Raw genomic sequence first — 27,292 nt, 5'->3', positions numbered from 1 at the left:
CAATTATTTTGAAGTGCAGTCCTCTTTCTTTGATCCCTCCTTCATTCGACATAGTCTTGTTAAGGCTCTGGGCCTCATTTCAAAGTTGAAGTTCATGGTGGCGTATCAACAAATTCTTTCTGATCTCTCTTAATATGCTAGTGTGTCTTTATGTTTCCATTACGATATGATACGATATGATAATCTTTATTGTCATTGTCCCATACAGAACGATGAAATTAAGTACTGTATTGTGCGGTATGCTTTAGGATCTGTATGTTATATGAGAATTATTTCGGTTTCTTCTAAAGGTTGTCCCCTGTCTCATTCCCTTAGTTATTTTACATTTTTCAGTTATAACATTATTCACTATCAACATCGCTTGTTGTTCTGAATACATTGCGTCTATTTCATTCATATAGCTCTGTCCAAAGTCCATCATTTCAATTAATATACGTCCAGGAAATATTGTCAAATGTCATTCCTCATCTCCAAATATTCTATTACATCCAATATATTTCTTATATTGTCTTTCATCTGTCTGTCTGGTAAAAACCGAGCCTGATCTGAATGTATCAAATCTGTTGACTTGCCAAATGCAAGATGGTTCTTTTAAAATTAGATTCAGAAGCAATACAAATGCAAGTGAGTGAGAAGATTACAGGTTTTATTCCAAACAGCAAGCAAAATATACATTCTCAACCAGCACTTCAATCTGCCACCGAGAAGCCCTGAAGAAGTGGCGAAGTGACCTCCAGGTAGCCTTTGATGCACAGCACTGTGGCCAACAGTCTATGACAAGCTTCTGACTGTGATGCCCCAAAACTAAGATATGTTATGGATGTTGTGTCCTGTTATGTCAGTACATCAGGCACAAAAAGCCAGACCATAGATCAAAGGCTTTTACTGACCAAAACTATTCACCAACAGGCCACATGTCAAAGACCTTTTTACAATGCATAGAGAAGGTAATAAAACATAGATAACCAAAGTTGGTAAGAGATAGACAGGAAGCGTTGACCATGCCGGATCACTATCTCCTTGAAATTACAATAATCTTCTGCATTATCCATACCTCCTTTAAAATAAGTTTTAAATTTTTCACCATTATCCTGGAAAAAAAGCTTATACAGTCATACCTTGGGTTGCGATGCTGCGGGTTGCGCGTTTTCGGGTTATGGACGCGCCAAACCCATAAGAACCAGAACGGGTTACTTCTGGGTTTCGACGCTCGCACATGTGCAGAAGCGCTAAATCATGCTTTGCGCATGCGCAGAAGTGCCCAATCACGTCACATGCATGCGCAGATGCAGCGCTGTGGGTTGCCAATGTGCCTCCCGCACGGATCATGTTCGCAACCCAAGGTTCCACTGTAATTGTTATTTATCAGGAAAGTTGGTCTATATTTATCCCCACACACACACTTCAATGTCTTAATCTTTGTTTTCCCCCACTGTATGTAAATGAAATACCTTCTGGATATTCCAATTTATAGCAGAATTTTTTATTTTTTTAATGCACCCTTCAGGAACTTATAGTTATTCCTTTTCCTCAATAGTCGTGCTGGAATTTCTTTCAAAATTATCACTCTTTGGTTGTCTATGAATCACTTCATCTCATAATTTGATTGTACAATCCTGTAATTATGTGGGAGTTTAGGATTACTAAAGAGTCCCCTGCTATTTTTTCCACTTTAGCAAATATTAATTTTATCCTGAAGATCTCATTTACATATTTCTCCAACTCTTCTTTCTCCACCTCCATCCAAGCTGCCAATTCCATTATTATTTTCCCCTTATCTCTTCATCAATTGTTTTAGTTGAGAGCTCTTTAATTTGTCCTGCCAGCCCTTCCACTGACTTTGTATTACATTCAGTTTGGCCCCCATCCTATCCATTTATTCCTCCAGATTTTTAATATGTTCTGTTATATTATTTCTCATATCTGTAATTAATTCTGCAAGGTCAATTTTGGTTTCTGGGTCTTGGACAGACCCTCTCTTCCCTTGTCCTGGTCTTTGTTGCCATATTTACTTATTTTTCCTCTTCCTTTAAATTTATTTTTACTTTCCTCACTCTTATTTCCCCAGTTAAAACTTCTGTTGCAATTTGCCTCCCTCGACTCCAGGTGTCACTTCTACTCCTTTCTCACCTCCCTCCCTGTTCTCCCTCCTTGTTTAGAATCCTGCTTGGGCTTTCACACACTGTCCACTGCTGAGGCAATCAGTTTCACAACAAAACACTCTTCTCAGCCAACTCTGCAACTGAGTCCCTGACTCCAAGGTCAGGGACAGGAGGAGGATAAACCATAAGCAACCTCAAAAACGGTGAGAGAAGTGCACACCAAGTACATCCCAAATTTATGATCCCAAAATATAGTGTACTCGCAGGGGCTCTGGGATGCTGTCAAAGCTCTGGCACCGCCTTTCTGAAATATAGTCTAAAGCAGAGACCAAATTTGTAATCCAAAACTTAAGGAGGTAAATAAGAGGTTCAAAAAAATCTTCAACTCTATTCAGCCTAATCCCAAATGTCGGCCAACAATACAGAGTGATCTTCACTCCCCAAAATAAACACACACTTTGATTTCTTCAGTTTCTTCTCTGCCTGATGCACAACAGATATAAAGCATGTAAAGTATATAACCATCAATTTTATTGTAACTAAAGTCAAAAGGGGATATATTTGTATCCAACTCTCACCCGCTAATAGCTGTCTCTCTCTACAAATCCAATTCAGTATATGTTTTAAACTTGCCACGGTTGAAACTCTTAAGACTTTCAATATGTTACATTCCAGTCAGTCCCTTCTGAAAGTTTTAAACAAAATAAATACCTGGGTGGTTTTCACTATTAAAGAAATATACATCCCATTTAGAACAAAGACCAGATGCAATATTTCTCTCCATTTCCTGTTTACCAGAGAGCAGATTTACTTTCAGTTTTAATCCACCACAATTTAAAATATCTACATCCATTATCTAAGCCCAATTTATCCAAATTTCACCTTTTTTATATTAGCAGTGTGCTGTCCTCAAATTATTTTACATTTATGAACTGTTTCCATGCAAAGTATGTGTCGCAAGAAAGGAGCAGGTATCTGTTTTTTCACCCCATCTCTAGACAAATTTTGTCTTTTCCAACTGTCTAAAATTCAGTTTATCCAATGTGGGTTTAAATTTGTCAGAAAAGGTTGCCGTGTCCTGGCCAAAGTTCAAGGCTTCTCGCTTGAGGCTGAAGTCTGCTTCTTCTGCTTTTGCTGCTCAATCCCGTCTCTTCTCCCTCTTTGTCTTTTCACGTGGGGGGGGGTGTGGACGGGGCGGGGCAGGGCGGGAGAATCTGCAAAACAGCGCTGCTGAAGCTCTGCACCCAAACTTTCCTTTTGGGCTTCTTTTGGGGGCACAGTACCCTTGTGCTCTCCCCAGGACCTCTTTAGTGATCAAGCCTTTCCCAGAGGTTAAGGCTCCACTTTGCAGCCTTTCGCCTCCAACCCCAGAAGCCGATCAGATATACTTTCAGATATACATTATTATGCAAGTTTGAGGACAAGGCTTTTCCCTTTGTCAGGACTACTGTGATGAGAATGCAACTTCAGTTGCATCTCAATACCCCCATTAAAGATGTATGGATTTTTTTTTTTAATAATTTTTATTGAATGATTTTATGTTACAAAAAACAATACAGCCATACTACCACTAAATATAATTAAGAAATAAAAATTACATACATCGATATTTAGTTTGTTATTTGTTATTTACCATCTTATTTCCTCCCAAACATTGCATACAACAACACACATAAATGCAGACACCCACACCCCCACACCCGCACACAAAATGATAATAATGAAAGTAAATATTTTTTCCCCTTTTATCTTCCAAAATCTTTTCTTCAACTTTGTCTTCCTGTCAAGTCCCTTTGCATATATTTTACCTTACATTTGAATGTATACAAAACATTAAACCTTTCTATATAATTTTTCTAATACATAATAAATCCTTAATTGTTATCCACCTCCTTTTAGTTCCTTTATCACTCGAATGCTAGCACGGAGTCAAAACTATTATTGTATTTTTGAACATATCTTCTATAACCATCCCATTTTTCCGCAAATTTTTGCTTTGAGTTTCCTCTGAGTTTATTAGTCAGTTGAGCCGTCTCCACCAATTCGTGTAATTTGATTTGCCAATCTGTTATTTTTGGAGCCTTGAGGCTCCAAAGATGTATGGATTTAAATCCTTCTGAGGAGGGCAAAGATTTAATTCCCTGAGGGATTACTAAACTGCACATAGACATCCTAGCAATGGTTGTTTTTTATGGAAGTGTTTTCATGGATAACAAAGGAACATATAGCATTTCTGTTTCCCATCTTTTCTACGGGTCAGTTACATTTGGTGTGAGACACTGCTGTCATAGACACTGCGAGTTGAAGGGGAGAGAGAGAGGTGGGGGAGAGAAGGGGAAGGTAGGGAATGCTTTCCAGGGTGAATTTTCTTAAGAAATATGGGAGTGACATATCCCAACAGAGGCTCCTCCGTCATTAGTGCTTCTCTCCCCTTTTCTCTATCCAAAGTGAATAATTAGAGATAAGAAAGACTAACTAGAAAATTCCAGCAATACAACTGCTAACTAAGGGAGGATTCCAATCTAGAGAGAAACTATTCAAATTAAAGTTCACAACTCAGGGGCAGAGAGGAAGAGAGAGAGAGAGAGAGAGAGAGAGAGAGAGAGAGAGAGAGAGAGAGAGAGAGAGAGAGATATTAGACCAGAAACTGCTGAGGGAGCTAAGAAAAGGCAGAACTCTATCCCAGAGCAGATAGATCCCATGGCTGGGAAACAACTGAAATTGGACCAGTTCCTCAAAGGTAAAGACTTCGATAACACCACAAGAACTTTTTCTACCCTCAATAGTCATGCTGTGCTAGAACAAGAATCTGCTACACAACATGATGAAGCAAAAGCAACAAGGAATCTTAGCCGCTCCTAAAACAACGGAGGAACACCCATGGTCACTGACAGAATTAGAAAAGGCAAGGTTACTAAGCAAATCTTTCTTATAACTGAGACTGTGATGAACCTGTGTGAGAAATGGAATCTTAAGAAATCTTGTAGTGCTTTTCATCAACACACATTGACAGTGATGGGTTCTGAAGGAATATTTCACATTCACTTATAAGTCTGCATTAAATCCATTATCTCTATGTACATGCGCTGTGGGGCATCATAGCCTATGACAAAATCCAGATGTTCCCATTCAGGAATATCCTTGTGGTAAACTAAGTTTGGGATCTGAGGCAGCAAGAGGGCCATGTCCTTTGAGTCTGCAATCCAGTCGTTACCACCACTCCAGACAGCTGTTGGAAGAGTCATCTGTTGTACGTTGTAGAAAGGCGGTGTTGACTTAAAGAGAGGAGATTAAAAAAAAGTTTAACAACAGTCTGCAAAGACTCCCTGCTCAAACACGCACACTTGCAAAACACAAACATATCTAAGTTGAGGGTTGTACCATTAATGCGCATGTTGAACTATTAATGTGCATAACAACTGGGCATTCATCAGAAGTTGTGCAAGAAAGTGCACATAATCCATCCATGAAGAGGAAATTGTGCAGATTGCCTGGTCAATCTACATCTCAGGGTTGTGCTTCCAGCCTCATGCTGGGGGGGAAAGTCCTGCATTGTAGGGGGTTTGACTCAATGGCCCCTGTGATCCTTCCCAACTCTGTTATTTGGTAATTCTACGATTTTTTGAGTACCTGAACTTTGTTCTTGTCCTTACTGTTACTAATCAACTGAGCCTAGATATTAACATCTGTTTGTTTGTTTGTTTGTTTGTTTGTTTGTTTTTAATATCAAGTGGCCGAGACCCTGGGCTGCAGGCCACTCTGCCTGGCTGTAAATCCAGCACTGATGGTCTGGATTTACTGATTGTTCCAAAACAATGAGATGGTTTTCATGTAACATTAAGCCCAACTATGACTGAGCATGAATGTGCACTCTGCCTAAGAGGAGAGCACAGACACTTTGACCCCTTTCTGGTCTCACTACTGCAGCTTTAGCATTAAGGACAAACCCAGGCTCATGCTTTGTCTCACTCCAAACAAACCACAAGATGGAACCAAAGTTTGTTCTCGTATTTACAACTCTTGCAGTGTTTGGAGAAAGACAAGCCACATGCCTGGGTTGAGCAACTTGCTAAACCAAACTACGGATTAGCGTGCAGAAGAGCAGCAGCAGGAGAGTCAAGGGAAGTGTGAAGTGGCCAGGCTCTCCTCTCAGGAAGCTCTTCCACACCAGCATTCATGGCAAGCTTTTATTTGGCTTACCATCACCCACAAACCAGCTCAGTGTCTTTGACTCATTACTCCCAACTGTCATCACTGTGATTCTTCCTACTGCTCCAGTTTTGTTAGCACTGAAGAAACATGATTGCAGTTTCAAGACAGACTGTTCTGGCAAATTTCAAGTATGGCTTGAAATTTAGACATATCTTAGAACCAGACATATCTTAGTTAGCTAATCTGTAGAGGGATAAATTTGAAAGAACATACTGGTGTGATGATCTTCATTATATGACCAGGGAGTGAAGATAAACACCTGGCATATGGCAGATTTGTCAACAAATTTACATTTGAGATACATTTTTTGGAAAAGTTGACAGCTATTGTATCAACTGAAGTTATTGGCTTTTGACTTCACATAAGCAAAGGTGATATTTGGATCTGATTTGGTGAGCATACTGTGACAAAAGTCAGGTGCCCGTCCCTCCCACTGCCAAGTGGTGGCTATAGCCCATGGGGTCCCAGGCACCCATACAGGGTTTCTGTCCCTTTGGGGAATTGAAGACATGGTGGACACTTCCATGGCTTTAAGAAATATTCTTTATTCATCGATTTATGCTTTGAGTCTGCCTGGAGGGAGGCCAGATCTTATGGCATGGTCATTTCAAGAGGAAGCGGTGTGGGCAGCCTCTAGCCTGCCTGGACAAGATGGGTCTCTGTTCTTCTACCTGCTTCTTCATCCCAGCAACCCTTGCTCAAAAACACCCTTTTCCTGTCCCACCAAATACACAATCTATCACCTTGGCAACATCTCATTCCCCAGGCTAAAAGCTTGCTCTCCCCAATGGCCCATCAACACTTTTTGTCATGTTAACAGGTTTGGTCTTCACTAAGCCTGCAAGTCAGGAATTTTCTGTCTGGCACAGCTCTGCAACTTGTACTTTAATCCACATCCCAGTTAATGAAAATCCTAGCATTTTTTCATTTCTAGGGTTTAGGTAGATCCCTCCCCTAAATCTATAACAAGAACTACTATAACAAGAACTACAAGAAAATCTCATGTGCTATCTAAATAGTTTCTTTTTAATCTGATTGTTCACAACTTGGAGATGGATTCTTTTGATACATGCTCAGTCTATGGATTTACGTTAAGCTACCCAGTATCCACCCTCATATAAACGCCTACAGAGAGAAATACTGAATTTGTGAGAAATTCCTACCTGGTTGTGGTGAGCCATGTTTGCTTCCTTGCTTCCCCAGTCAAAGCCTTTGAACTTCCCAGCCTTCACAATCTGAAAAAGAGGTGTGCCATGGGCAAAAACCAAATGGGCAAAGCAGATGATATAGAAGTGTGCGATATGAATAGACCGTGGTACCAGCATAAACAAGGATGTTGAACGTGTCAAAAACCATGCTATGATTAAGGCTATGCAATAATGTCTAACGTCATCTTTAGTGAGAAGAACAAACGTTAATGTAAACATACAAAAAAAGCTACACAAAGCTATTTGAAAGCAGTAGACCTGTTTTTTAGTACTGGTTAACCTTCTACATCTCCTCAGTTTATCTGATATCTTGAGAATGTTTGACATGTGTCCTACTAGATATGAGTTGTCTGTTTTACACCTACCTGGAAGCAACTCTCATCTAACTTAGGGGAACTTTAGTAAATACACATAGGTTTGGGCTGAAAATTTCTCTTCAGATCTAATATGAATTCTCCTCTCTGCCTCTGGGCATCTGGATTAAGTTGGGTGGTTGGATAAGTAGCCCATTGCACAGAGATCAGAATATTGTGCAGGGATCAGGAATTTCCACTCCACAGTCCAACTTAGTCTGCCAGGGATCCAGTCTCACCCAAACACTTTCCCACAAAGACATCCACTTGCCCATCAGCTGATCTCACTCATTTAAATTCTGCAGTATTCCATGCAAACCTTGTCCTGATTAAGGAAGGAGTTTGTATTGGAAGTGTTACTAAAGTGAATCAGGAAGAGGTTTGCATTGGAATCCAGAAGGAGCAGCTTGCAAGGAGCTTTGACACCCTTGATTGTTCTAATAGGTAATTAACAGGTTGGATGCCCCACCCTGTTGTTAAACTTTGCATGTGAAACTGATCCTGATAAGAATCAGGCCTGTGGAACAAAGGGAAAGGTTGCTGACTTGTGACACAGTCAAAATTGATATAGGCCACTTTAAAGTGTAAATACATATGTCTAATCATGTCTATTCAGAACCATTCAATAGGACTTATTCCCAGGGAAGTGTTTCTAGAAATGCAGACTAAGTCACAGAATCAGAGTTAGAAAACACCAACTCCATCCTAAAGATTATTTCACACAATTGATCCAAAATAGAGAGCAGGTTCAAGGGAAGCAGTGGCTAGGAAAAAATAACTCGATTGTGGGATATATGAGCCTCAAATAACCAGCATGTTTAGCTCTATAGGTTAGCATGATGGGTTTAAGACAGTCCAGCGAGGAAGGGCTACCAAAGCCATTATTCATTTTCACTTCCACCATGTATATCCAATCAGAAAGGACATCTTAGCTAGATGCTCCAAGCTTCTACTGTGTGGCTTTAGCAAGCCGTCTTTGTGTTTCTATACAAATAATTCAGATGACACTAAGTTAAAGTGCCGGTCTAGCCTGGAGCCATCCTGATGCTTTGGACTCCAACTCCCATCAGCAAAAGGCAGCGTGGCCTGGCTGATGGGAGTTGGAGTCCAAACAGGCGGGCAAAGCTTCCACTGGGTTCTTCACTGAGACACAAGTCAGTAAAATACCACAGCAATGTAGTATTTGTCCATCTTCATGCAGAGGGACTATTTTGCCAATAAAAACAAATCCATTGGGGATATTATTGTATCTGTAGCTTTTGAAATACTCCTGTTTGGAAACATTTAAACACAATAAAACTCTCTCAGCTTTAAATCCTTTCTCATAAAAACAAAACATATTTCTGGAGTCTGTAAATAGAGGCTGAGTTATTAAGAATTTTTCTTTCAATCATATTTATTAATTTCATTCTTAAAAGTCTTTGTAAAAGCCTGTCCTGATTGCCCATTCTTCAATCGATACAAAAACCTTTTTTTAAAGGGAAAAGAGGATTTCGCTGCTACCTGAACCCAGTGAAGCATGTTCTGGATAGATGTCCCAGCTGGACAGTGTGATAAATAAACATCAATTCGGCTCTGTAAGAAAGCACAAAGTGATTAGCTGAATTTATCACAAATTGCAACAGCCACTTCCCTTCCATTTGGTTTGTTTGCACAAAAGCAGTGCACCAGAGCTCAACATCGGGATATCACACAGGAATCCGTGTCTACATAGTAACAACACAACTTGATGCTCTAAACTAGTTACTAATCCCAATAAGGTAAAGGTAAAGGTACTCCTGCCCGTACGGGCCAGTCTTGACAGACTCTGGGGTTGTGCGCCCATCTCACTTAAGAGGCCAGGGGCCAGCGCTGTCCGGAGACACTTCCGGGTCACGTGGCCAGCGTGACATCGCTGCTCTGGCGAGCCAGAGCCGCACACGGAAACGCCGTTTACCTTCCCGCAAGTAAGCGGTCCCTATTTATCTACTTGTACCCGGAGGTGCTTTCGAACTGCTAGGTTGGCAGGCGCTGGGACCGAGCAGCGGGAGCGCACCCCGCGGCAGGGATTCGAACCGCCGACCTTTTGATCGGCAAGTCCTAGGCGCTGAGGCTTTAACCCACAGCACCACCTGCGTCCCTACTAATCCCAATATGATGTTACAAAAACAAACAAAAAAACCCCCAGAAATTATCATAGAGCAAGGCATTTCAGTTTTAACTGTCCCAGAACTGCATTATTTTTTTTACATTTTACATATCAAATTACTTGCAGTGCTATTCTGTGCACATTTAATAAGAAGCAAATTGTATGGTGTTCAAGCAGGCTTCATCCCATGTACCTTTGCAAAGAAGAAGAAGAAGAAGAAGAAGAAGAAGAAGAAGAAGAAGAAGAAGAAGAAGAAGAAGAAGAAGAAGAAGAAGAAGAAGAAGTGGAGTTTGGATTTGATATCCCACTTTATCACTACCCAAAGGAGTCTCAAAGCGGCTAACATTCTCTCCCCCACAACAAACACTCTGTGAGGTGAGTGGGGCTGAGAGACTTCAAAGAAGTGTGACTGGCCCAAGGTCACCCAGCAGCTACATGTGGAGGAGCAGAGAGGCGAACCCGGTTCCCCAGATTACGAATCTATCGCTCTTAACCACTACACCACACTGGCTCTCTGGTTAGATTACAGCCTAACTATAATGCTTTTCATCATACAGTACAACTAGAACCAATCCAGGTACAGTTACTAACAATGATTGATGCAATAGGCATTGCATTGTGTATGTTCCTCCTACAGAACATGAATTCACCCTATCCTGCTTGAGTACCAAACCTGGCCTTGGTGTGTATTTATGGCTTCTCACTTCATGTTCCTGGGCTTTTGACTGCTGTCTATTGTTGTAATAATAATTGCATTATTTATCTCCCACTCATTCCGGCCAGCTTACAGCACATATAAAAAAGTGTTGTTGTTTTTTTTAAAAAAGTATCCCACCCTGTGACCACCTGATGAAATGTTGAATGTAAATAATGAATAATTTTAGAGGAATATTGGCTGGAAAGGAAGCAAGAAAGGGCAAAGACAAATAAGCAGCCTCATAAAGATCACCCGCAAAATCCACACAAATGTAGTGAGATGTTACTAGTGTGCTTAGGGTGATGCTACTAGTTTGCATGAACTGAGATCATCTGGTGAGACTCACTTGACAACAGTGAGAATCTAGGCCTTTAAAGTCATCAGCCCAGTCCTGCAGAATACTCTACCAACAGAGACTCAGCAGGTACCTTCTAAACCAACTTTGAAATGCCTGCTGAAAACTCTGTTCTGCCAGTACCCGCACCACTATGGTTACTGATCTCTGCTTTTAACTTGTTTTTCACTTTTTATGCTTTTATGAAATGGTTTTGATCTTATTTCTACTGTTGTAAACTGCTTTGATACATTTTTCTGATATAGTGATATCTAAATACTTAAATAAATAGTTAGCCATTATGCAGTGCTTACACCAGAGACAAAATCCCAGATTAGGAAGAAATATGCATGAGACTATGAGGTCTACTGAAGTCTTTGTGCTTTTTTTTACAGGAAGCTTTATATGGCCAGTATCTGGTAGGCAGTGGAAATGTATTCTGGAACTTTAGCTTTGTACATAAGAAGGGGATTTAAACACTCCCTTGAGTGGCATATTGTGGGGCAGTTGCCCAGGGTGCAAAATTCTTAGGGGTGCCAAATTTCAACACCCAGCAATGCCTCAGTATGGCTCTGCTCTTCCGTCACTGGGCTCAGTCACAAACGGCTTCTCCATGCAAACCAGGAAGTGACCTCTCCAGACAATGGAATGACTCTTCCTTTCTTATCTCTGTGGCTGCAATCTCCTGGATGCCGCAGTTGTCGTTATGTGGTTGAATGTGCACACATATTCTGTCCGTTTCCCTCCTTCCCATCCCACTCTGTGTGGTCCCTGTTTAAACAACGCCACAGCAAAGGCAAAAAGATGCCGGTCAATGCACAGGGAGGCCTTGAGGGAGGATAGGCAGTGGTTGCACATGTGTGCTGCTGTACTTGAGTACAGCCATGAGGCTTATTATGTCACTGCTCCTAGTGCAAGAGACACCATGGCGCCCACACAAGCTTTTACTAGTGGTCCAGAATCTGAGCTCTCCTTTAAAAAATAGATCTCTATCCATCATTGACGCAAAATGATGGGACAAAATGTGCAGGTATCTTCTGTGTTTTGTCTGAATGCAATTAAGTTATGAATGGCACAAGTAGAAATCACTTCAGAGAAGCCTCCGTACACCCACCTTTTTTTTTTTAGAGCACACATCTATTAAGTAATTAGAAATCTTACCGCATTGATGTTTAGCACATTAAAGCCAGTTCCGATGAAGACAGCACTGCCACAAAGATAATCCATTGGGAAACGGTTACACAAGTAAGTAGCACACCATTTCATTGTTCTGTCTTGAGCTAAAAACTGCTTAGTTCCAAACATTTTCTGCCAAAACAAAAATATTAGTACATATGCTATTTTGTTAGTCAATTCTCTTTTTTTCCTATGGATACTTCTATCGAGTAGAAACAAAATATTACACACACACAAAAACTGTTATGAGAATCTTCCGCTCAGACATATAGGATAGAATACCCATTCAAATCCCACAAGCACTGTCAGACAGAATGACCTTCTGGACCTTCCAAGTTTCCAGAGGCTATCCCAGATTTACAGAAGCCATCCTGGTTTCTGATTTGATCCCAGAAAGTTCCCTATTTTCCGGAGAAATGATGAAGGGTATGGAGTTTTGCAGCCCCCAAGACAAGGAGATACGTCACTATACAACCTTTAAAAGACATCTGAATGCAGCCTTATATAGCGAAGTTTTAAAATGCTTAATGTTTTGTTATGTTTTTATATATGTTGGAAGCTGCCCAGAGTGGCAGGGGCAACCGAGTCAGATGGTTGGGGCATAAATGGAATGGAATGGAATGGAATGAAACCTTCCAAAGTGGTTCAGAAACAAGCTACATGGTAATGGTTCCCACAACATGAACACTATTTAGGTAGGAGCCCAAATATGCAAAAGACATGAGTTATGCAAACATAGCCTCTAATGGCATTGGTTTCTTTATTTTATTTTATATTTTTTATTATTTTCCATTTTTAACATTATTATAACATCTTATTTCCTTTTACTAATTCATAGCTCTACCGAACCATTCGGCTTCCCTCCATCCCGTTATCTGGTTTTTCTATAACAACATCCTATTTCCACACATTTATACCATCTCAATCCTACACTTTTTTTCTTGGTTATTTTACTCTTAAAGCACAAGTAGAAGGTTCCTTCCAATGAGCGTTGTGAGCTTTATTGCAGTCTTGCAAGTGTCTTTACATGTTTACAATAACTGTCTATTTATTGAATAAATTTACTCCAGTCTCTCTGGAATGCTTTGTCACTCTGGTTTCAGATTTTGCCTGTCAGCTTTGGTAATTCCGCATAGTCTATCATCTTCGTTGATTTCTAGACTTTTGGCATCCTTCTAAAGTGGTTCAGGAACAAGCTAGATTATAATGGTTCCCACAACATAAATACTATTTCATTAGGAGCCCAAATATACAAAGCACATGAGTTATGCAGACATTTTGCCAAATGTCCAGTAGCTAAATAGATGTGCTACAAATCATTTAATTACCCGGTAATTTCAGCAAAAGTGTCTTACTGCTCTATTGCATGCCTAGTGACTTAATTTAATGTCATGTCTCCTGACTTGACCCTAGGCTAAGAATACGAGAAGTAGCTATTCCTCCAATCTGAAAAGGACAGGAGTGTAGCATAGCAACTAAGGGTGACTGTAGCATGGGGATAAAACTGACCATGCTCCAAGGTTGTTTTATGGATTACAGAGCTAAAAGCAGCAGGGTGGAAGAGATAGACAACACAGAAGACCCAAGCAAACAGCCTCCAACATGATCAGTGAGTATGTCTGAGCCCTAAAGATGGGCGCATGTGCCTGTAATTTGATCAGCATGGCTCTCTTCCCCTACAGCCATTACTTGTTGGTAAGGAAGTAAGTCCGCAACTAAGAAAGGAAGGAAGGAATGGAGGGAGGAAGGAAGGAAGGGAGGGAGGGAGGAAGGGAGGGAGGGAGGAAATGAGGCAGGGTTTCAGGAAAAAGGGCTTTGGCAATCCCACCTGCCATTGAACCCAAAAGGTTTTGACTCTACAGTACTAGGTTTTGCCATTAAGCTGGATCCTTGGAGCATAGGCTTACTGTACTATAAAGAAAGCAATGCTGTAATAAATACATTCCCATGTACCGTATTTTTCGCCCTATAGGACGCACCGACCCATAGGACGCACCTAGTTTTTTTGGGGGGAAATAAAGCGGATGCCCGAGCTTCCCCCGACCCCAGCCCCCAGAACAGGCTGCTATCCGCAAGCCTAGGGAGCCCGGCAGGAAGTCCCGCCGGTCTCCCCAGGCTTGTGGATATCTGTCCCCCGAGCTTGTGGGGCTGGCAGCCTCCAAACCAAGAGCATTGTGAATAGCCTCAGGTAAAATGATACAGACATCCCCAAATACTGTACTTAGCTACATTAGGCAATATTTGCATTCCGTTGTTTGAACAAGTATTTTTTCTGAAATACATACTTTGAGCTTAGGTTCAGGAACCATTGCAAGTTTGGTCAAAGCCGTGTTTGTCAAATACTTTAAAGTGACTACTGGTGCCAAGGCAAAGAACATCTTGATCTTCTTGGCTAGGTGTGGCATGGTTGAAAATGCAATGAATGCTGTGGGGTGGGAGGAGAAAAATAAATAGCGTTAGCAATGCAGTCTTGAAAAAACCCAATAACAAAATTGGGTATATTATCAAAATTTACAGACTTTCAGGAGAGCTGAAAATGCCCCTTATACTGACTTCTCCAGTACCACTCTTATTCAACCTCTTCATAGCAAGATTCTTTAGTACTTCGTAGAGCAGCTGTAGCTGGGCACACAACCCTTCAGTTAAGGTTTCTGTCTTGATTTCCAAACAGTAGCTTTTTATGTAAATGACATGCTCTCAGAGACCATGATTAATGTGCCATTTTTCATGACATCTCTGGGGTTCACCTCTCTGACACCAGCAACAGCCACCCCTATAACAACTCCACTAGGTCTCAGGTTTGGGTCCTGAAATCTCAGGATCTGGGATCATTTTGACCTAGGACCCTACTAGGGATGGAGCATCATAATCTACACATCACAACAGAAAAGGCCCTGCCTTGTTTCTGTTTCTTGCATAATACATTCTGGGGCTAATAACAACATTAATAATAATTTTATTTTTTTATACCCAGCCCATCTGTCTGGGTTTCTCCAGCTACTCTAGGCTGTACTAAGAACCAATAAAACATGAAGTGACAGTCAGAGGTGAGGTGACTTTCAAACCGGTTTGGTTATAGAACTATGATTTATGAGACCAAGAAGGAGTGTTCAGCCAACAAGTTCTCTTCTCCTCTTGTCTCAGGGGCCTTAACACATTACATCCCGGGGTTGTTAAACTATAGCTTCCTGTTACATCCAGACTGGGAAACTGTTACCTAAACTCTGACTGCAAACTAGGCTTGATACTGGTTTGCAATCCAGGATTTTAACAGTTTCTCAGTCCAGACAAACCACTTTTTATAAGCCCCTTAACCAATTTGAATCATCACCTATATGGGAAATATCACAAAGGAGGAAAATGACCACTCCCCGCTTAAAACGGGGGGCGCCCTTTGTGTGGACGCGCGCAGCCCCTAGATCTGGAGTGGCTCCATCAGCATAAGCTTGGCTTTGCCTTCCCTCAGGTGGGATACCTGGAGGTCTCCGCCTACCTCAGTCAGTTGTCCAATCCCACCTGGGGGAAGTGTTGCCAAGGAGATCAGGCCAGGTAGGGGAGGGGTTACCTGCCCACACAATAGAGGGAGGATCCTACCTGGGAATCTTCACTTGGCTCCAGAGCTTCTCCCACCCTACCCACCCTCAGTTAATGTCTTATTTTGCAGGTTAACTTTTCTTCACAGGTTTTGCAGGTTAACTTTTCTTCACAGGTATGCAGGCGCTGCTACGTTAAGGTCGCTGTTAAAGGGCCGGAAAGGAATTTCCCTGCATTGGCAGGTTTTGCCTTTCCCATAGCAAAACGTCACAACTTTGGCGGTATCAGGCCTTCGGCGGAATCCTTTAGTCCATCTTCCTCTTTGCGGCGGCGATACCAGGGTTCCCCTTTAAAGGGGTTTTCTGAAGGGAGGCTTTGACCATACGCCGAAAGGTTGTCATTGCTCTCCCCTGCGGCGGCGGCGTAACGGGGGTGGCTATCTCTCCTTGAACATATGTTCTCCAGAGCCGGCCCATCCCCCCACACACACACTGGATAACCCTGATGCTCCCTAGGACCCCAGCTGGGGACTGGGGAGGGAGAACGCCCAATGCCTGAGCCAAGGTGTACCCACATTTGAAATTTAATAAAGTTGTGGCCAATTTAATCCCATAGCACGTTGTCTTGAGTCGTTATTCCACATGATGGGGGGGACCGCTCGGGATCTGGGGACTCCGTCTGTCCACACAATGCAGGAAACAGAAATGCAGTGATTGTTATTCAAGATGCTTCTCCATAGGTGTCCATAGGTTCCATGGAACATCACTGTACCATGAGCAAGATGTCTCTTGAATTTAATATACAACAGCAACTGCACATATAATTATGTAGTGAATAGAATTACCCGCATGTGTTTAAGAATCTTGCTAACCTACCCATTGTGGTGCCCTCGGAATGACCAACATAAAATATTTTTCCCTGACCAGTTTTGTTCAGGACAAAGTTTATTGAAGCTGGAAGGTCGTATTTAGCCATTTCATCAACACTACAAAGAAAAAGGAACAGCCTATGTTTAACAGACATGTATATGCAGTGGGATCTACATTGTGAAAGCCTAAAATGCCCTGTTCTCCATCCAGTTCAATACAAGAACAGTCTTGGAACTGGCAGATCAGAGATCATCTCCTCCATGGATCCATCAAGTCACCAAGTCTATGAACATTTGTGAAACAGTTATCTGAATTAAGCCATGACTCATCTTCCTTATATATTTCCATTATCACTGTTCACTAGCAAGCAGGGCCACACTATGAGCTGTTCACTGCAAACTGAAAATGCCCACCAGACAGTTAAGAGCAACCATGTGGCTGCAATGGGGAAAGCAAAAACATTTTGAAAAAGTCAGTTTCAGGAGGAACAGTACTTATGCTGTGGGCAGGAGAGGACTCTGCTTTCCCTCCAACCCATGTCTGTCTGAGGAGCTTCAAATTCAAATTCCTTCCAGAAGGACCAATATCGAGTCTCTCCAGATCAAGTCTAATTGCACCTGAAGTTAAGCTGATCTGCTATCATCTATTCTACGGAGTTCACCAAGGCCACATTTCACCAAGGCCATATTTTCCCCAGGAACAAACAAATTGTTTGTTTGTTTAAAGGGACAACTACCAATTTTACTTACTTGGAAATGTATTTCTATACCTCCATATCATATATTATAAGAGGAGGTGGAAAAACATGGCTCCACTAGGAAGAGCATGACTAATTAAAGTTTTCCCCAAAGGGTGAACTAGGAACTAGAAACAAGAAATTAGGTTTAGAAAGCTCACTCTACCTGAATAGCCAGAATTCTTGACGCTTCTCAGTATAGTTGATGTGTTTGCTGGACCAAGTGTTACCTCTGCTGTTTCCAAGCCAAACATCATAACCAGCATCAGCCAATATAAAGCCCAGGCTGTTGTAGTCCATATTAAACACCCAGTTACTGCTAGAACCAAACAAACCATGCTGCAAGAACACTGTGGGCCTGGGACCTGAAGAGGAAGAAGAAGAAGAAGAATTTATACCCAGCCCATCTGGCTGGTTTTCCCCAGCACCATTGGGAGGCTCCCAACACAATTAAAACTACAATAAAACATCAGACATTGAAAACTTCCCTAAACAGGGCTGCCTTCAGATGTCTTCTAAAAGTCATATAGTTGTTTATTTCCTTGACATCTGATGGGAGGGCATTCCACAGGGTGAGCGCCACTACCAAGAAGGCCCTTTGCCTAGTTCCTTGTTTTAAACATAGTTACAATAAGTAATTTCAGTGTCTCCATCCAATAAGATGCAGCCTCACCTGGCCAAGCTCTCCTCACCTCGCACCTCTGCTCTCCTTCCCAATAATCACCAGTGACGGATGTGTTAAGAAGCCAGGAGAGCGGACTTCTGGGTTGGTGCCTCCAGCAATGGCTGAATTCCTCTGATCGGGAGGGATTTGCTTCGTGGAAATCAGGGTCTGGCCGCCACGGCGAAGACGGGGACCCACTAAAAATCACAGGCGAGAGAAGCCTGTGAACGTGGGATTCGGCACCTTTTGCGCCTCCCGTACTCGCGGGGAAACCCGGTTTCGGGGATCCAGAGTGACGTGGGGTGAGTGGCGCGGTGCTTCAAATTGACTGCTTCTTTCACGGAGTGAAGCCGCATTGCTGTTGCTGGAGAGTGCTGACTTTTTCCTGTGGACAATTTGATCTTAAAACAGCTACCCGTGAGTAGAATAGAAAATCGGATTTTTAAACATCTTAATTTGGCACCAAAACAGGGAGGTTTCAAACAGGAAGTCCGCCTCCCCCTTTTGTAAATAGACTGAAGCAAAGAGGCTGCAAGCTAAAGTCTTGGAAAGCCTTCCGTAAAGGATTAAACTTCCATCGGCTAAAATCACTAAACCCCCCTTGGAAGCAGGAGAAGAGGGGGGAAATTTTGGATCGTGTAAGCCTGCAGGAGAGAGTGAAGAAAGTCAAATTACCACCGCTCTGAACCTGGAAATGGGCTGTTAGTAAGACTGACGTTTTGGAAATGCTCATTGACTGTGAATAGATCGTTCGTTTGACAGCTAGTTAAATAAGAGAAATACATTGCTTCCATTGTCTCCTTTTGCATTTAAAAAAGAGTAAAAGTAACTGAAAATTGAAACTATCTTTATTGCTTGAACTGTGCTTAAAAAGATTGATACAAATAGAAACTGTTTCCCTCTAGAGGAAGCCTTTGAAATTGTTACAAGAGCTGAGCTGGGGGAATCTCCAGCTGCAAGATAAAAAACTGTGAGAATCTGGGACTGACCTTGGATCGTTAAGAATGTTGACAGAAGAAGCCTTAGTGGTTGCATTATGTAAGATAAATCATTCATTGGAACAGCTCCACAAGAAGACGGATGTGATGACTATCAAAATTGATAACTTGGGACAAAAAGTGACCAATTTGGGACAAAAAGTGAACATTAATACAGAAACTATTCAGGAATCGATACAGGGATCTACTTTGGCATGGCAAATTGTGGAGAAGGCGAGGGAGAAAGTAGTTGTTGTTAAACCTAAAGTAGCACAAGTGGAGAGGGAGAGAGCCCCAGCCTTATAGATGCAATTTGATGACTATAAGTTGATGCCTTTTATGATTGAATTTAGAGAAAGTCAGATTTTGAGGATTGGAGCCTTGCTTGGACTGGAGAAGGAAAGTTGGATAGATCCCTACATGCAGGGATTTACTGACCTTTGGGACCTGGACTTGGGTCAGGAGGAGACTGGAGTTGTGGGGACCTCCAGATTTGGAGGAATTTTGAAACATGTCCTGAAATATCTTTTGGATCTTAGTTTTAACTACGGAGGTTTGGCTGACTTGTCAAGAAGGAATAAAAACATTGCTAGGTGGGAGTTTCCCCGAGATCTACTCTTCAGCATCAAAGGAAGGAAAATAAGAACAAGATCAGTAGAAGACAAAGTAAAGTGTATGAATAAATATGAAGAAGACTTGCAGAAGGGACTTGGAAAAGAGTTAAGAGCCTCGGACAGAAGATCACCAGGTTGATGGACTATATGGAATTGACGGAAATGACTGGCAGAATCCGAGACCAGGGAGAAGAGACGGTGGAAGAAGATTGGAAAAAGTTTAAAGACTATCTATGGAAATAATGTAAAATTAAGGAGTGTTAGAAAAATGTTGGAATGAAATTATATGGCTTTAGTAGAAATGTTATAAGGAATTAAGCATAAATAAGTATTATAGTATTAATGGAAAATAAGGTTAAAATGGGAGGTGAGAGGAGGTCGATAAAACAAGGGAATGAAAGAGAGGGTATTGAAATGATGTGTGTTTTTGAATTGTTTTTGCTCTGTCTTGTTTTGTTTAATGTGTTAATGTTGTGTTGTGTATTGTTTATATATTGTACTGTATTGTTTTTTTTCTTTTTCTTTTCTTTTTTCTTTTCTCCTTTTCGTAAGGTTTAAAAGTAATAAATATTATTTTTTTAAATAAAAATAAAAAGGCCCTGCAGATCTGCATTCATTTAAAGTAGCTAGGTGTTTCCTTACCACCTCTTTTCCTATCTTGGGCTGCAGCTCCCTCCTTACATCATTTAATATGTCATCACCAGGTTGGGGATCACTTTCTTTGTGAGTTAGAGACAGAGGCAAAGGGATTTCTGGTTTAATCACGGCTTAATGGTTTTATGGTCTTTATTGTACACTATTTACAAAGTCAACACAAGCTCTGATAATTCACTCCGATTCATCATGTTCAGTTGGCGCGAATGACTTATGACACCTCCCCCAGCATTTCAAGTGTGACAGCTTTACGGCTTTCCTTTTGACCTCCAACCTCTTTGGCGCACACCTCAAAAGAGCCGACTGTACTCCCCCCCCCCTCCAAGTCTGAACTCAGCCTCAGCGGAACTGTTTGTTCTAGCTGTTTCGCTGTTTCCGCTTCTTGCACTTCTATGTTCAGGAGATCCAAACCCCCCCCCCCAATGCTGGTGCCTGCTTCTTCTTCGTCTCTGACCAGTGTCTTCTATCATGAGCATTAATTCATCCACAATGCCTTTAATTTATATGACTTATTTCCTACAGTTATTCCTCTAATATCATCATCTGCTCTTATATCTCTCACCAGTACCTCTAAGACTAAAATAGACAATAAAGGTGATAGGGGACACATCTGTCTTGTTCCTTTTGTAATTTCACACTCATCAGCAGTTACATTATTAATTATTAATCTCGCTTGCTCTTCTGAATATATGGCTTCTATTCCTCTTTTAAATGTTTCTCCAAAGTTCATTTCTTCCAGGACATTAACATAAAGGTCCAGGAAACATTATCAAACGCTTTTTCCATATCTACAAACATCATTGCTGCTTGTTTTTCATTTCTTACTACCAGATATTCAAAAATATCTATTATGGTCCTTATATATTCTTTCATATGTCTTCATGGCAGAAATCCTGTTTGGTCTTTATGTATTATTTGTAATAATATGTTTTTCATTCTATTAAGAGATTGGCAATTTAAATTAATGGAATATGCTGAAATGGCTAAATTAACTGGAAGGAAGTCTAAGAAATCAAAATGACGACAAATATAAAAAAGAATGGGAAATGTTTACTGAATTTTTACAAAGACATTGTAAAAGAATTTAATAAATTATAGACATGTATAATAATAATAATAATAATAATAATAATAATAATAATAATAATAATAAATTTTATTTATATCCCGCCCTCCCCAGCCGAAGCCGGGCTCAGGGCGGCTAACAACAATCAAATAATCAAACAGTCAAATAATCACACATTCTAAAAATATTTCATTATAAAAATTAATTAAAAACAAATTGATGGCAACCGATTAAGCAAAATTCTATGCAGGTTGCCAGAGGAGGGAGTCAGCCTGCACCCTGACCAAAGGCCTGGTGGAACAACTCTGTCTTGCAGGCTCTGCGGAAAGATGTCAGGTCCCGCAGGGCCCTAGCCTCTTGTGACAGAGCGTTCCACCAGATTGGAGCCGCAGCCGAGAAGGCCCTGGCTCTAGTTGAGGCCAGCCTAACCTCTCTGAGGCCTGGGGCCTTGAGGATGTTATTATTTGCAGACCGTAGGTTTCTCTGTGGGGCATACCAGGAGAGGCGGTCCCGTAGGTACGAGGGTCCTAGGCCGTATAGGGCTTTAAAGGTTAAGACCAGCACCTTAAACCTGATCCTGTACTCCACCGGGAGCCAGTGCAGCGGGTATAGTACCAGATGAATGTGATCTCGCAGCGAAGACCCCATAAGGAGTCTCGCCGCGGCATTCTGCACCCGCTGGAGTTTCTGGGTCAGTCTCAAGGGCAGCCCCACGTAGAGCGAGTTACAATAATCCAGTCTGGAGGTGACCGTCGCATGGATCAAAGTGGCTAGGTCAGGGCGAGAGAGATAAGGGGCCAACTGCTTAGCTTGGCGGAGATGAAAAAATACCGCCTTTGTTATAGCTGTAATCTGCGCCTCCATAGAGAGGGAGGTATCAAAGATTACACCCAAACTCTTAACGGACGGTGCTGGCAATAATTGCACCCCCGCAAGAGATGGGAGTTGCCCCCTCGATCCCATATCGTCCCGCCTCAGCCAGAGGACCTCTGTCTTCGAAGGATTTAACTTCAACCGGCTCCCACGTAACCATCCAGCCACAGCTTCCAGACATCTGGTCAGTGTGTCTGGGGCCGAGTCAGGATGGCCATCCATCAACAGATAGAGTTGGGTGTCATCAGCATACTGATGGCAACCCAGCCCAAAACTCCGGACAAGCTGGGTGAGGGGGCGCATAAAGATGTTAAAAAGCATCGGGGAGAGAATCGCACCCTGAGGCACTCCACACACCAAGGAGTGGCGCAATGACAATTCCCCCCCAAGCGCCACCCTCTGTCCCCGACCAGAGAGAAACGAGCGCAGCCATTGAAGGACTGTGCCCTGGACCCCCACGTCGGCAAGGCGGTAGTCCAGGAGTTCATGATCGACCATGTCGAAGGCTGCTGACAGATCTAGAAGAATCTGGAATGGATCCAGAGCAGATGTTTCATCCAGAAACCTACCAAGCTGTTCAGCAACCCCTCTCTCAATCACCTTACCCAGGAATGGAAGATTCAAGACCGTGCGGTAATTGGATAGATCTAAGGGATCTAATGATGTTTTCTTTAAGAGCGGACGCACCACTGCCTCCTTCAGTTCCCCTGGGAATATCCCGGTGCCAAGGGACAAATTGATGATATCCCCCAGGGGGGCCCGCACCTCGTCTGGACACGCTCTAATCAGCCATGACGGGCACGGCTCAAGAGGACAGGTGGTGGGCTTTCCAGCTCGGAGGAGTCTGTCCACATCGGCTGGAGATATCCTGTCAAAGTGGTCCAATACTGGACCCAAGGACAGTTGGGGGCCTCCAGTTCCTTTATTGTATCCAAATTGGCAGGGAGGTCATGGCGGAGCAAAAGGACCTTCTCCACAAAAAAGCTCGCAAATGCCTCAGAGCTGTGTGTCAGATTGTTATTTAAATTTGGCTGTCCTTCAAGGGACGTTAAAGACCGAATTATACTAAATAATTACGCCGGGCGAGAGCTAGCGGATGCAATGGAGGCCGAGAAGTAAGACTTCTTAGCACTGCCATCTCATAGGTTTTCATAAAAACCCTATAAGATGTTCTTGAGGCTCCGTCACGGGCACCCCACCATACTCGCTCTAGCCGTCTGAGGTCCCGCTTCATTTTCTGAAGCTCCTCGGTAAACCAGGGAGCCCGGTTTCTGCGGGGTCGCAGAGGGCGCTTAGGTGCGATCTCATCGATGGCTGCCAGGAGCTGGGTATTCCAGCCCTCAACAAGCTCAGTCAATGAGTCACCAGGGGGAGCAAGGTCCCGCAAGGCTTGACGGAATCTATCAGGGTCCATCAGCCTCTGCGGGCGAGCCCAAATCGGCTTGCCACCTAAGCAGGGTGGGGGTGGAAAGTCAATCCTGGCTTTCAGAGCGTAGTGATCAGACCATGGCACCTTCATCGAAGGAGACATGATCACATCTATACTGGCGCCAAAGATCAAATCCAGCGTGTGGCCTGCTTGATGTGTGGGGCCCGAAACAAACTGGGAGAGCCCTAGTGTCACCATGGAAGACACCAGGTCCATAGCCTGTGAGGAGGGAGTGGCATCAGCATGGATGTTGAAGCCCCCCAATACTAATAGGTTAGGGAACTCCAAGGCCCAGCCCTCCACCACCTCCAGCAGGCCTGACAGGGTGGCTGCTGGTGCGCTAGGTAGCCAGTACACCAGCCAGACAGCCAAGCTCACCTCGGAGCCCCACACTAGGCCAACACATTCAATGCCGGGGATCGATGGTGATGGTAGAGCCCTGAAAGAACAATCTTCCTGGATTAATAATGCCACCCCTCCCCCCCGGCCCACAGTCCGTGACTGGTGGAGGATGGAGAAACCCGGGGGCGCCATCTCTCGTAAGGTAACAGTTACCCCTTCGTGCACCCAGGTCTCCGTCACACAAGCCAGGTCGACCCCCTGCGAGGTAAAGAAATCTCGCAGGGTGGCGGTTTTGTTGCCTATAGACCTGGCATTGCACAACACCAGTGAAGGAGGTGAGTAATCCTTGCTCACCCTACCCTCGTCTCTCGGGATGGGGCACAGATTGGAAGGGGTACAAGCATATCCGTATCTCGATCCCCTTCACCTATAACATCTGCCCCCACCACCATACCTCCCTCGCCCCTCCACGGTGGCAACCCCAAGCCTCATACTAACCTCCATTTACAAAATAGAAAAACAAAACAACCAAAAACAATTATGCCCAAACAAAACCAATCCCCACTCCACTCAATATCCAACCCAAAACCAAAACAAGACGGAACAAAACAAAAATACATAGATAAAAACCACCATTCACGGTGGTACAACAAAGTAAACAATAAACAATAAAAACACCTTTAAAAGAACCAGGAGAGTAAATGGAGGGAAGTCAAGGGGTCTGAGTAATCCCAAAATATGGATTTAATATGGTGTGAAGATTTTTTTTTTTTTAATTGAAGTTGTTTCTTATGGTTTATATGATGATAATGTTTAAATGTAAAAATTAATTTAAAAAATTTAAAAAAGAAGACAAAGACAAAGCAGTTCTGCCTTTTCTCTGTCACCCAATAGCATACCTCCATATTCTCCATGCAGAGGACCTAATAGCTCAAGAAAGGACTAAAATGTGTTTAACCTAATCTATGGCCTTTTTTGGAATTTTATAGAAAAAATAGGACCAAAACATATAATTAATAAAATCATATTAATAAACATCCATAACCAAACAGATTGTTGAGGTTTTCTTGCAATAAGTAAATGAATTCCAAAGCAAAAACTTAACATTTTTTAAATAATAATTTTAAAAGTCCTCACAGTATTTGCATGTATACAGAATAAATACCTCAAAAAACACACTCACCAGATTCCTGGTTATTTCTTTTCCCATGAGGAATTCTGTTAATACTCAGGATATACCCATCATCTGTCACCACTTCATGTGTCTCACTGGGATATCCTCTGAAGGAAATCATTTCACCCTTGGCGGAAAGTGAGAAAAGAAAAAGCAAGGTTTGGCTGGGAGTGTAAAACTCCTGGACACTTCTTTTCCACAGAAGACTACATTTTTAATAGCAATGGTTCCCAAACTCCACCCAATCCTCTTGGACCACTTCAAAAATGATGAAGGTTTTTGTGGACCACTTAATGATTTTTCTTCATGCTGTTGAGCAACAATAATGCATAGGGCAAGATGCTAAACTTGCTACTGCTGATACCTAAATGAAGCCCAAAGAGCACAGGGGTTACATGAAGCAGATGTTTGGAGATACTTTGGGAATGCTTAAAAAACTAAAACAAAAAAATGCTGCAAGCTGCCCTGAGCAATGATGCATTGAGAAGGCAGGGTACATACTTCAAAATCATCATCATCATCATTTTCTTGCCCCTGCAATCCCAGCATTCCATGAAAAACAAATTTCAGGTATGTGGAATATAGCACAATTAAGCAGCACCAATAACAAAAAATGCCTTGAGTTAAGCAAATAAAAGAATAAAAGATGGATGGCTTACAACATCCATAGTAGCTTCTGGGTGTACAGTTCTTCTTTTCATAAACATTCCTGAAGTAACAAGGGCTTGGACCAATCCTGCCCCCATTATGAAGAGCCACATCCTTGGTGTGCATGGAAGCAAATTCATCTTTCAGTGTAGAGTACAAGACTGGGCTCCACAAAGCTGGATTAAAGAATATGTGCTTTAACCTATATCATATACTGGAGAATGAAAAGGCAGAGAGTGTGGCTTAAATAGCTTGCCACTCTTCACCAAGTACAGACTACACGTTCCTGGAAGGAAAAGAAACATTGTCTCTAATTGATATAATTGGTTCAATCTTGTCCAACTCCCAATATCATCTTACGCAAACTTCTCAGAAGGTATTTCCACTGACTTCCGTGTGACACCTTTCAAGGCAAGTGGGCATAGGACTGCATTCTCAGTTCAACAAAAGTTTAGTCAACATGTAACAGATCATTTAGTGCAGCAGTTAAGAGTACAATGATCAATTTGCAGGTAGCTGATTCAAAGCTCATCTGGGTGGCCTGAGGCACATTATTTTTCAGACTGTAATCATATGGAGTTAATAGCTGAAGATAAAGGACCCCTGGACAGTTCAGTCCAGTCAAAGATGACTATGAGGTGCAGCACTCATCTCGCTTTTCAGGCCGAAGGAGCTGTCTTTTGTCCACAGAAAGCTTTCTGAGTCACATGGCCAGCATAACTAAACTGCTACTGGTGCACAGAGGACAAGTGCCAGTGCAGAAGGAAACACTGTTTACTTTCCCGTCTCACCAGTACCTATTTATCTGCTTGTGCTGGTATGCTTTCAAACTACTAGGTTGGCAGAAGTTGGGACAGAGCAACTGAAGCTCACCTCATTGCATAGATTCGAACTGCTGACTTTCCAATCAGCAAGCCCAAGAGGCACCCACGTCCCAGGCATATGGAGTTAATGTTGGATTGATGAAAAAGAACACTTTGCAAATGTAGTTGACATGCACAACGGACCTTCTGAGAACGCAACCACACAGAGAGGCAGCCACCTCCCAATCACTCCAAGGGGTGAATCTGCTTCCAGAATTTTCCAGAGAGTTATGGAGGTCACTGGTTCTCCACAGGACTTTAATCAATGCAGCAACTGCTGGTAACCTCATTTATATTGTATAATGTATAACTCAAAACTACCCAAGAGAGGTGTTTTGAAACAGTTACTTACACTTAATAAATCAGGATATGCATAAGCGAAACTTGCCCTTGGCCTTTCCAATTTAGCATGTAAAGGATGCCAGGATCCAGCTCTTAATCATGCCTTTCAATTACATGCACACCCAGAAACTACATGCAATGGCTTCATTTAATGCAAGAATTAGAAGCCATGGTCCTCTATTGCCCCATATCTTCTGACATATTAAGTCACCATTTTGTGAGTACCAGTAGGATATGTAGTCCACATGAAGAAGAAGAAGAAGAGGAGGAGGAGGAGGAGGAGGAGGAGGAGTTTGG

General features: G+C 42.4%; 2 protein-coding genes across 3 annotated transcripts in view; both read right to left on the bottom strand.

Annotated features, from left to right (window-relative positions):
• LOC309370640 (putative lysosomal acid lipase/cholesteryl ester hydrolase) overlaps positions 1 to 27,292 on the bottom strand; it is a 119,270-nt gene that overhangs the window by 26,587 nt on the left and 65,391 nt on the right. The window lies entirely within an intron of this gene.
• On the bottom strand, positions 626 to 26,048 carry LOC309370845 (putative lysosomal acid lipase/cholesteryl ester hydrolase). 2 transcript variants are annotated; one of them, XM_081913009.1, is made up of 10 exons: positions 25,802 to 26,047; positions 25,152 to 25,269; positions 17,516 to 17,714; positions 16,620 to 16,729; positions 14,496 to 14,635; positions 12,196 to 12,342; positions 9,379 to 9,450; positions 7,478 to 7,549; positions 5,108 to 5,377; positions 626 to 757 (listed from the first exon to the last, which is right to left on the bottom strand). In XM_081913009.1, exons 1-9 carry the CDS (start codon positions 25,928 to 25,930, stop codon positions 5,144 to 5,146), a joined length of 1,221 nt encoding a protein of 406 aa, XP_081769135.1. In that variant the 5' UTR covers positions 25,931 to 26,047; the 3' UTR covers positions 626 to 757; positions 5,108 to 5,143. The 2 variants fall into 2 exon arrangements, with proteins under 2 accessions (XP_081769135.1, XP_081769136.1); XM_081913010.1 differs by lacking the exon at positions 626 to 757 and having other exon boundaries at positions 5,119 to 5,377; positions 16,668 to 16,729; positions 25,802 to 26,048.

Source organism: Podarcis melisellensis (genome assembly GCF_964234715.1).
Source record: "Podarcis melisellensis genome assembly, chromosome: 5".
Classification (NCBI taxonomy): domain Eukaryota; kingdom Metazoa; phylum Chordata; class Lepidosauria; order Squamata; family Lacertidae; genus Podarcis; species Podarcis melisellensis.
Note: the sequence above shows the minus strand (reverse complement) of the source record. Positions and strands in the feature narration are given on the sequence as shown.